The sequence below is a fragment of the Azolla caroliniana genome, unplaced genomic scaffold (assembly GCF_043228905.1).
Source record: "Azolla caroliniana isolate FFs.n. ecotype wild unplaced genomic scaffold, voAzoCaro1.0.p SCAF_21, whole genome shotgun sequence".
NCBI classification, from domain to species: Eukaryota; Viridiplantae; Streptophyta; class Polypodiopsida; order Salviniales; family Salviniaceae; genus Azolla; species Azolla caroliniana.
This window is the reverse complement of record NW_028230456.1, coordinates 502014-514267: the sequence shown is the minus strand read 5'-3', so window position 1 is coordinate 514267 and position 12254 is coordinate 502014. Positions and strand designations below refer to the sequence as shown.

The 12254-nt window shown below is 35.4% G+C and overlaps 1 protein-coding gene across 1 annotated transcript; it reads left to right on the top strand.

Moving 5' to 3' along the window:
- Positions 1 to 2197: 2197 nt before the first annotated feature.
- LOC147850149 (serine/threonine-protein kinase STY46-like) lies at positions 2198 to 9691 on the top strand. Its single transcript, XM_087336333.1, has 16 exons — positions 2198 to 2545; positions 5430 to 5547; positions 5856 to 5944; positions 6017 to 6142; positions 6276 to 6339; positions 6443 to 6553; positions 6662 to 6712; positions 7093 to 7256; positions 7332 to 7439; positions 7753 to 7826; positions 7921 to 8096; positions 8205 to 8300; positions 8613 to 8693; positions 8787 to 8840; positions 9111 to 9245; positions 9349 to 9691. Exons 1-16 carry the CDS (start codon positions 2325 to 2327, stop codon positions 9427 to 9429), a joined length of 1749 nt encoding a protein of 582 aa, XP_087192459.1. The 5' UTR covers positions 2198 to 2324; the 3' UTR covers positions 9430 to 9691.
- The last annotated feature ends 2563 nt before the right edge of the window (positions 9692 to 12254 follow it).

Here is a 12254-nt window from a genome sequence, read left to right as displayed (position 1 = left end):
GACATACATTTTTGTATACCCCTATATGATCTAGTCCCAATATGATGTGTGCCATAATTTGTTCTTATACCCATACCTAACCACAAATCTCTCAATGCCATTTAGCAAAATGTTTGAAATCATCTTAATTGTGCTCCAATTTCAAGGAAGCAAAATCAATAACATTTGTTCCTTCAATTATGATTTCATAGATCCAATGGTGTTTCTAGAAGAATTAGTAACAAATGGGAATATGGTATGATGTAAACTTTTAATAGGTGATGGGATTGGATTATATTAAGATGCAAAGCATAATCGATAATATTTTGTTTCTTCAATTATATAAGATGATAGGTTCCATGATATTTTGTAGAAAAGTTGGTAACAAATGAAAGTATGGAACAATGTCAGCTTTAATAGTCAATGACTTGGATTGGATTAAGATTTGATGTCTTGGGTTTTTGAATGTAACACAAACATTTGAAGCAATTAAAACTTTCATATCGATAAAAGAACAAGTAGAGGAGGAGATACTTTATAAAGGAGGATTTCAAAGTACACCCTCCAAAAGAGATTAGAAGCAATATAAGAATCATGATGCTAAAGATTAGATCTTCATGTCCACTTTGTAAGTTACTTCCGTGTGAAAATCTTCTCATAAATTAAATATTTCAACAAGAAAGTGCAAAAATAAAAAAGTACGCTTCACAATGTTACAGCCGTGGCTTCAAATATGTCCATTATTATAATTTATATCCATAGTACTTGCATTTCTAGTTGAAAAACTCTACAATTACTTAGCCATGACTTTTGTAGAAAAATACAATTTTATAAAAAACTACCATTACCTTTAAGGCATATTTATTCATCAAGATATCAAAACAAGAATTCGGTCCACAAAAGCTTTGAAGAAAAGGATTAACTTATTTGTGTCTAATTTTGATGTGTTGGAGGCAAAAGGGTTTATGAGAAGCTAATTTCATGAATATGGACTCAACCTTAGACAAGAAATGATGAGCTAAAAGAATCAACCTTTGATTACGAAAGGGTAAGGTATTTAACCTAGACCAAGAGCATCTCAAAGGCTAAATCCTAGGTGGATAGAAGATTTTGTGAAACAACAATAGCAACTCTAGCATGTTGGCAATCATTATGGAATATAGGAGGCATTGAATGTCAAGATTTAGTTGAAGTAAAACATTGCTAGTAGAGATTATATATGTAACATATAAGAGGTATGCATGTCTTGTGCATTTCATATTGGACCTTCTTACATGCTCAAACACTTTCACCCTTGATTCCTTATGATGATATTACTTTCAATAGTATATTCTTAATTATTTTTTCTCAAACTCATAAGATGCCTTAGTGATGAAGATACTACATCATCAATCAATGGCAGTTTACTTTGTCTAGGAGATCATATGAAAGGATTCTCCACTATTGATTAGTTGATAAAATCACTTGCCAAGAGTGACAAGGATCCTCCACCAAAAGTTAATTGATCAAATAATCCTCCTTGCTATGCGATAGTGACAATGATCACTAATCATGTCAAGCAACTCAATTCCCTTGTTTATAAGATACTAACAATGATCACTAATCATCGACCAACGAAGATTTGTTTTTTGAGATAGCTACAAGCATCCTCAAATGCTAATCAAACTCCCTCAATCTCGTTTAAGGAATCAAGACAACGATCCTCCATTGCCAATCAATTGACCGACCAACTCCTCTCTCTCTCTCTCATTAAATGCGATAACAACAAGGATTCTCTATTGCTGATCTAACCATTCATCCCCATTATGAGATAATGACAAGCATCATTTAGCATCCAGTAAGTCATTCAGGATAGAGGCGAGAATCGTCGACCCGATAGATCGATTCATTGACATAGGTGTGATTAATAGTAACGAGGATCATATGCCTGGATGGATCTTCCGCGGGTCAATCAAACTGAGTGGCGATTCCTAGGATCTTGATCCACTTGCCTATTGACTTCTCGTCTCACTACACCACCAAAATATAATAATATTTCTCTTTTCCAATTATTAGAGGTTTGTTGGCTCAAGGCCCACATCCCCTGCAACAACAAATATCTCCTCTGTTCCTGCCCTAATCTCATGGTTGCACAGACAAATCTCCCTCTCATTTGGGTTTCATCCCAAAGCTCTCGATAAACCTTGGTTTTCTTCTCTCATTTCTCACAGAATTTCAGGGTTTCAGCTTTCCCGCGCCTGAGTCTGTCCCTAATTCCAAACTACCCACTCCCTTCCCTTTCTTAAGTTTCTACTTTTGCCCTCAGTCTTTTGTAATAATAATAATAAAAAAATTAGGTTTTTTCTATGGAAGCAGAATTTCGTAATCATAATCATACTAAAAGCAAAGAAGAAACAGTGGGCTTTTCTCGAACGAGCTTCGGGAATACGACTGAAAAGCAGATCCGCCAAAAGAAGGACGTATGCAATGAGATTATTGAAAGGCTCCGAGAATCTGGACATGAAGCTGTGGATAGTCCCGGGTTCGTAGAAGGCCTCCATGCCCATTTCCAGCATCTACCTGTCAGGTACGGCCTAGTAGGGTTCATAGGGTTGAGGATTATTTGCACATTTCAGTTTATTTATGTCTTTCTCATGTTTGCACGAGTTCAGTTCATTTTATATGACCAAAATGATATTAGGTGTTTTGAGTTTCAAACGTTTCGTGGTTAATTTTCGTCTTACTTAGATGTGCATGAATTCTGGTCATTTGATGGGAACAAATGATTTGGTCACATGTATGAACATGTGGTAAGGTATGTGAGTCAGGGGTTAGGGGTTAAACATTTCGTCAGAATATGATCATATGATATTTTTCATGCATTCATTTTATATTATTTTTATCTGATTTGCCCAAGTTTCTACTCATTTCTGGTTAATTAATTAATTTTTGCTCTATATCTACCTGTGTGGTTTAGCATTTCAATTAATTTTTGCTCTATCAGATTGAAATGAATTCATGCTTTAGGATAATATGGTTTAGGATTAAACATTCCATTGAGCCTTTCCTAAATTTTATTTGAATGAGATCATAAATATGACCATGTGCTATTTTCATATTATAATTGTAACGCAAACTAAATCATTGAAGTTATGTTTGTTATTTATTTATTTTGTATGAGTTCATATTCATTTCAACTGATATGTCCACATCTGTCTTTGAGATACTATCAAAAAATTTACTTGTAACATTTGCTATGCTATATGGATTAAGGTTGATAGTGTCTACACATTTTTAGATGATATTCTACAGCAGGTTTAACCATTCAAGTTGGTGTCTTTACTTGATTTGCATGGGGTAACTATACTTAAAATCTGTATATCACATGTATTCAAGTTCTAAATTAACACCCCTTTTTATGATAATTACATATGCCCTTTCTTATTGAGTATGTAAGTATCCCCTTTATATGATAACCTTCTGTGACTGTGGAACTTTTGGAGATTTTCCCAGGCCATGTTTGTTCGAAAACTTTTCTATTGTGTAGTTGAATTTAGGTTACAGATAGGGCAATTGGCCTTTTGTCGATATCCTGTCTGGATAGCTATAGTGCTGGACATTGACATATTCCATGCACATACTTGGGTGTTTAATATCATGTAGAGGGCCAGTTACCCTTCTGCACATCTTTTTCTCCCTGTTATGTGATTGGATCAACCCTCTTACGGTTGCAGTGGTATGGATGTTTCTTGATGCACTAGTCTTCAACATGGGTCTCTACGGGATGTGCAAAAGTCACCTAGGTTACTGGCTGATCTTAGCTTAGGGAATTGGTTAGGTCAGAGGGTTATTAGTGCGCTTATTTAATTTCTTTAATTTTATATTAAATTATGTTATTCTCTTTGTTAGGAGATCCACTGCTTGATAATGTTTCTAAGGCTGGTAGCAATTAAACATCCATATTTATGATCAAGCTCATCCAACCTTCACCTTTGGAACAAGAGATAGACTTTTGGTAATAACCTGGACTTCGCTTTGGTCAATCCTATCATTAATTACATAGACGGACTCTGTCAAAGTGAAGCAACCTATATATGAAAAATGTTTATACACCAAGTCTTACAGAATTTAGTAGCTTGGGTTCACATACTTCCATTCCAAGTATTTACTAAAATAGCGTACTCTGTAATCTTTGGAAGAATCTCAACATGTCATTGTCTGTCTTTATTTTCTGGATCATCTGCCTATATAACCCATGCTACAAGCTTGAGCAAAGGATGTTATGTGGAGAAACTGGGGTTACCTCCTTCGTTATCTTGGTAAAGTTCATAATATGATAGTGCACTTTACTGCCCGTTCGTTAGGGTGTTTATCATCTTGTTAATGTTGATGGTGTTCCAGTGCCATTGTCATTATCTGTGCTAGTCAGCATGTCATTGTCTGTCTTTATCATGGGTCCTCTGCTTATATAACCTATTGTACAAGCTTGAGCAAAAGATGCTATGTGCAGAGACTGGGGTTACCTCTATTGTTATCATGGTAAAGTTCACTATGAGAGTGTACTTTACTGCCAGTGTATTAGAGTGTGTTTCAACCTGTTAGTGCTGATGATGGCACCCAAAACTTCTATGAATACGGCCAGACAAGGAGTCTTCAGAGACTGGAGCCATGATTGTTTAAGGAAATCTAACAATGTTCCTAATCCCGTTGATGATATGCTACCCCTGCATATATGCCCACTGTCTACAGAACATCAATTTTTATCAATAGCACAGCCTTATGTTGTCAGTACATTCTTGTGCTATGTCAGGCCAGTTTTTTATTGATGGATCTGTTTTCTTGGGTGTTGTATTCCCTGGAATTGTCCTGTATATATAGCTATGACTTTATTGCCTTTTCTTGGGTGTTGTATTTCCTGGAATTGATGAATTATCCTGGACACTTTTGTATTGCCTTGATTGCCATCATTTTTGTTTTGTCCATATTAACATTTAGTCCACTGATTTGATAAAATGTTATAGGAGAATAAAACAACATTGTTGGAATATAGGAGTAGAAAAACAAGCTCATGCATGAGTTTTGCGCCATCCAATCCTTCTTCTTTTGCAGCCTTGTTTACTATTTCTTCAAGTTTATCGATACATAGACCAAAGAGTGTGGGAGAGAGTGGACTCCATTGCTTGACCCCCATGTTGCTCAAAAAGTACTTCAAGAAACCACTATTCATTTTCAATTGCACCTGACATGCTCATAAAATCATGCTACAGCTGTTTTATATTCTATTGGCTCTCTGATCTCCATCATTCTTTTCGAAAGCCCACTCCATGATACAGTATCAAATGCTTATTTGAAGTCCACAAAGCAACAATATAGTGTGTGAGAGAGAGCTAAGATCATGTGCGCGTTTTGTATATATTAGAACAATACAATATCTTTCTACAAGAAACGGAGACCAAGGACTTTCATTGCAGGTACGCTATGGATGTCAATCCTGAGAGAGCTGAAGATGTTTTGGGGCACAAGAGATTACTGGAATTGGCAAGAACTAATAAAACTGCCCCCCCCATTGTCCATGTTAGATCTATCCATGTAAGCATTTCCCCTTTTTCTCCATTGGACATGTTCAAAATGGTGTTATGAACCTGTATTTAATTAAGGATCTTAATTTTCTCGTCCTATTTTTGCACGACTTATAGTAGGGATTTTAAATTTCCATAATCATCTCTAGATTCTTAATTAGCATATAAATTAATGACCTAGAAAATAATTGAAGTATGGGCTGAATAAATTATCGCAGTATATCCTTAAAAATAAATGCAACAGTTTGTGTATATTTACTTTATTTTGACTCTAGTCTGCATCTTGCTGAATTTACTCTATGAGTGTGTTGAGTATAGGTTGTGCCCACTGGACTGGATGCTTCAGAAGTAAATGTTTTAGAGAATTCATCGGGGAAAGAAGATATTGGGGGCATTGCCAAGCCAAGGTATTGCAATATTGAAGGAAATTTTATCTTTCTGATTCAATGTATTGATAAACTTAAATCTTCTTGTGTCAGTATGCCTGGTCCTCCTTCATTCGGCACTTTCGCAAGTTTAGAAGCATTGGCAGTAGAGATGATCAAGCCCTCAGGAATCGATAATGATAGATCTAGCATTGCTAATGGTCTTCATTCTTCACCCAAGTAAGATGCACCTATGTTATGTAATCTTTACGAGAAGTGTCAGCATATCTGGGCTTGCATGTATATGTGTCCATCATTCTTCATCTTGATGCCCTTTGTATTAAAAGAAACCTTTTTTTGTTGGATTATTAAGATATCATGTACCCATGCATGAAGTTACCTTTTCGACAATGGATAAACCAAAGCTTCTTAGTGAGGTAAAATCAATGTTGTAAAGAAGGTTGAGAGCAAGAATTTCTGCAATAAAATTATCATGCCATACTATCTGTGATTATAGTCACAGCTGCGTTGCATGCGCAGTTATCATCTGTGCTTGCAGAAGTTGGACTCAACATTCGTGAAGCTCATGTATTCTCAACAGATGATGGATATTCTTTAGATGTTTTTCTAGTAGATGGTTGGCCAACTGAGGTACAGGATTCATTACCAAATGCATTACCAAGTCTCATATAGTAATTGCCATTTTCTATTATTTTTTCTTTGGGTGTGAAATGTCAGCAATGAATGTATTTTATATAGGACACAGAAGAATTACAACACCAATTGTGGAATACAATAGCTGATTCAGAGGTATGTGCATTGATGAGCAGCCTTTTATATTCTTATCATGTAGCTGAAATGGGATTGTGTAGATTTTAGTTTTAATATATCTTCGTTTATAATAAAATAATTTGGCTGCTAAGGTTCATTCATGATCATGTACATATAAGGTTCCCCATGAGTTTGCCAGAGGGTAATAAATTATTCAGCATCATTCCTTTTTTCATAAATGTGTCCTTCCACAATTCAAGGGTAGATCCAAAATTCAAATAACATGGTAGTGATGGTGACTAGGCAGATGTACATGCTGATGTGCACTTTTAAAAAGGCTGACATATCCCAGTTTGGGTAGTAATATAAAATTTTGATCAATGGCAAGCATTCTAGTTGTTTATTTCTATTGTCAACAGAAGAAAATTTGGACAAAAGATTCTAGTGATGAGGCAATGCCAGATGCTAAAAGGGCAGCAGATGAGTTTTTGAGCATCCCATCTGACGGCACTGATGACTGGGAGATTGATCCTAACCTACTTAGATATGGCAATAAAGTGGCAAGTGGATCATTCGGAGATCTGTGAGTACTAACTCTTCCTTACATTTAAGACTTTATTTGAACATTGAAAATGGATATTTTGCAAATTCAATGCAGGTTTAGGGGTACATACTGTGGACAAGATGTGGCCATTAAAGTCTTGAAACCGGAGCGTTTAAACAAAGATCTGCAGAAGGAATTTGCTCAGGAAGTCTCTATCATGAGGTGCTATTAGAAAACAATCTTAATAAATTATTATTTGGCCTGTCTTAAAGCACTAGGATAAGAATCTTTCCACAGTGATAATTCATTTGAAATAGTCCAATGAGTTTCCTTCTTGCACAACAACATTTGGGTAAACCACTAGTTAAGTTCTGAAGTAATGTGATATTTGGAGTACATGGGTTCAATTTTCTTAATCTAAAGCTGAAGTTTTTACTATCTGATCCTCAAGTTTAGGCTTCACGTGCATGATTGTATGAGAAAAATCTTTTATCAGACTGTAGACACCATTTATGTTTTGTTTTTAATCTTTCAGGAAAGTTCGTCACAAGAATGTTGTACAGTTCATTGGTGCATGCACCCGACCTCCCAATTTATGTATTGTTACAGGTGATAATATTTGGATTGGTTTCTGCTGACTCAATTGTGTTTGTACTTTGTTACTTGAAAGATTCTCATGATGTTTCATTGAATCAAAAAATAGAATTCATGTCAGGAGGGAGTGTTTATGACCATTTGCATAAGAAACATGGTTCATTCAAGCTACCAAATCTGCTTAAGGTAGCAATTGATATTTCAAAAGGGATGGATTTTCTGCATCAATGTAATATCATCCATAGAGATCTCAAGGCAGCAAATCTTTTAATTGATGAGCATGAGGTAATTCAAGTAACACATCAATCTATATTTTGAGATTGTGTAATTTTTGTTAGATAATATTTGCAATAAATGAAAGTCTAAGAACGTAATTGATTACGATATATCCAGGTTATTAAGGTTGCAGATTTTGGAGTAGCCCGTGTCCAATCGCAAAGTGGTGTGATGACAGCAGAGACTGGCACTTATAGATGGATGGCTCCTGAGGTAAGCATGTGCTGCTAGGTATGCACCTAGAGTCTGGGATACTGTAGGATTTCTCATTTAGTTAATATTTTTCCTGTAGATAAAAAACACCCAGAGAATTTTTCACTCTTCAGAAGCCCACATCAAATTTCAAACAATATTTTCTAGTCACTGAAGATGGCCATCTTTCTATCCCTGCCATTCTGCCACGCCTTTGTTTGATGTGTCCTCTTCCCAAAAATATATACATCTAAGTATTAGTATAGGCTATATGTTAATAATATGCTTTCTGATTATTTCTTTCCTGATAAATGACTGTGTCATATTCAACAGGTTATTGAGCACCAACCTTATGATCATAAAGCTGATGTATTCAGTTTCGGAATAGTCATGTGGGAGTTGTTGACTGGCAAGGTGTTGTGGTGTTGACTTTATGTATGCATATATGTAATACTCACCCACTGCATAGCACTCCTGAGTAGTGTAATCCTTTGTTTTGTATTGCAGTTACCCTATGACCACTTAACGCCATTGCAAGCGGCTGTCGGAGTGGTACAAAAGGTTCGACGAGTAGGAAAATGGCACATTTTTTTGTTGTATTGATGAAGTTAATGTTTTCCTACTCAAAGCTTGCCTTAAACCACAGGTGGGGTGTTTGAACACTGCCTCCTATCCTCTGTTGTCACAGATGACAATAGATGCCACCCCATTAACAGACAGCATAAGAACTTGTTTGCTAAATCAGACACATCCTTACTATTTACACCACTCACATCAGATAGAGCGATTTGTATGCCACTTTTGAATGATTAATTCTATAAAGTTGTGCAGGGATTACGCCCAACCATCCCCAAGAATGTCCATCCGAAACTCGCTGATCTACTTCTCCATTGTTGGAAACAGAATCCTGCTGAACGTCCTGAGTTTTCGGAAATCACAAGCCTTCTTCGGGATTTTCTGAAAGAGGTCTTATTATATGATCCTATTTCGTTTTCATTCATTGCAATGGCTTCTAAAAACCTGGAATGAAAAAAAGCACTTCCCTGATCATGAAGCAGTTAATTTGTAGGTCACCATCGCGGAAGAAGAAAAGGAGAAGAAAAAAGGTGGCTTCTTTTCAGCTTTGAAGAGGAAGCCAAGCTTCAGCTGACTTGTGTTCTTGAAGGTATTTTTAGTTGAGGATTGGTTACGCTATTGTTCTATTTTATAATTGCATATTGTTTAGGGTACATGAAAGAGCTATCAAGAATGGTGATAGTCTCCGAGTGTCTTTATTAAGGGTCTCGGAAATCTTTGCATTATGTACATCATTCCCTAAGTGGATACAATCCTCTGGGGATGTACATCATTTGAGATCAATTGTAAATGCCTTGTGTATTTCCTGGGGAGGTAAATATTATGAGATTCAAGACCATGATCTTTTATAACCTGAATTGTCTACATTTTTGTGAAAGGGAAATAAAAGATGTCATGTCTTCTGTTTACAACCTATTGAATGGCTCGCAACTCTATTGATGTATTTGCAGTTAAATTCTTAACAGTGTTGATAACTCTCTTTAGAATGTGTTACACAACTGGGCACAATAACACTTGTTCCAAAGATATCACCACAGCACATATGCATGAAATCATTGATAATTTATGTTAGAAATAAAGTATGTCATGTCTTCTGTTCACAACCTATTGAATGACTTGTGACTCTATTGATGTAATTGCAGTTAAATTCTTAACGGTGTTGATAAGTCTTTTTAGAAAATGTGTTACACAACTGAGCACAATTAACACTTGTTCCAAAGAAATCAGCACAGCACATGCATGAAATCATTGATAATTTATGTTAGAAATATGTTATAACAAACATTTTTTAATTGGTAGTGAATTGTTTTTCAAAGGCAAATGACTTGTTTAACATATAGATGTTTGAGCCTATGAGTATGTATGCAGAAAGAAAAGCTTCGAAACCAACATGGGAAGTTATGGATAATGTGAATCCTGGGAGTGAGGAAAAAGGTGTGAAACTGCATTGATACATTGGATTCCATGCACGCCCAGAGAGTAGTCATGTGATGAATTTAGATGATTTATGATTAACAGAAAAGAATCAAATTTAGTTCATCACTGTCATCCACAATTGCATGGAAGTTATATATATATATTGAATGGTTATGTATTTGTCCATGGATGATTTGATCGCCTTAGACAATATATATTTTTATTTGAACGGTGCTGAACCATGATAAAGATACGGAGATATATGCACAGAGAATTAGAGCTTATTTGTATTTTAAAGGTGTATTATGTGTATGTGATCTAAAGCCGAGTGCATTTTAGGAAAGGACACGTGCAATTATAGCAAACTAATAACTTCTCTATTACACTTCGTTTACAGAAATTGCTCAAGTAACATTAAAACAATTTAGTTTGCTTATTTGGCAATGCATTTAATGGTAAAAGGAAATGGATATGAACAATATGGTTAGGTTTTCCTTCTGAATGGTACTCCCATACTATAACCCTCTTCTCGATTGTCCTACTCATTTTATCCTTTGCACATGCAGTCCATGCAATGATGTGCAAGTTAAAGGTATAAAGTTAGGTTTTTCTTCTGAATGATACTCCCACATTTTAACCCCTTCTTTATCATCCTGTTCATTTGATCCTTTGCACATGATCCATGCAATGACGTGCATGTTAAAAGGTATAGTGCGCAAGTTTGGAAAGAATGCTATGATTGTACATGTAAAGTCTTATCTTTCATGCTGCACCTTTTGGAAAGTGTAGATTGTACGGCCTATGCAATGTTAGATATTATTGCATATAACATATAAACCAATAATGGTTAAGTGTCCATTGAATGTATTGATTGAGCAACTTTTTGTTGTCTAGATTGCTTCCTTCGTAAATATACTTGGTCTTACTTGGTCTCTTCTCTTCACTCAATTGTTACATAGTAATTGGACCTTAATTTATTGAACTTTTTTGTGGACATTTTGCCGATTGCCATATTATTATAGGACAATATTCAGAATTAGACTTTTTTTCGCACTAACATACATTGTATTGGACAAGATCATAACCAACAAAACCAAATGAAGATGCCAATGGATAAATGTGAAGAGCATCCATAAAGTTGAACAAGAATAGTGTGCCTTACCATTGTCCTTTTTCTCCTCTCCACACATTCATTTAAACATGAACAAGAACTTGCATACATACACACTTGAATATCACAATGTAAGATCCTAAATATAAAGTTAGGATTCTGAGCTGATGGCCTCTTTGAACACTAACTTCCAAAACATAACACATTTGTCCTCTTGAAAGCAATGAAACAATGAAACAATGACACATTTTGGATTTATATGTTATAAATTCTTGGAAAGGCGGACAAGTGAGTTAAATATTGTGAACGTAGGTCTTATATCCTTATAAGGTTTGTTCTTAATGAAATATTTTGGTATGAAGAACCATGCATGGGAAATATCTTCTACAAGGAAATACACCAACAATCTAGAAATTCCAACCTAGACACTATGCAATTTTTGTTTTTTGGTGAGATTACCAAATTGCCAAATAATGCATGCATTTATCTGCTTGTGTCAAATGTTAGAAATGTTTTGAAAGTCAGTGAATAGTAAAGGCAAATTCAATGTCAATGATGTATTTTGCTCTTGTGCAACAAACTCGGAACGGTCAATCGTGAAGAAATTGTTCAAACCAATATCTATACAAGATACCCACGATCCCGCCGGCTACTTTTGTTGTTGAATGCAAATGATGGATATGAACATTGAGACGTGAACAAATAACCAATAGACTATATCATTGAAAACACTTTATGACTTTTTATATCATGAAGATGTGTTGAATAGTGTATTATTAGTTTGAGAAGATAGGATAATCATCGGGTAGCAAGCAGATGATGATTTATACTAATTTCAATTCTAGATATACACATGCAACTTGCAAGGATGT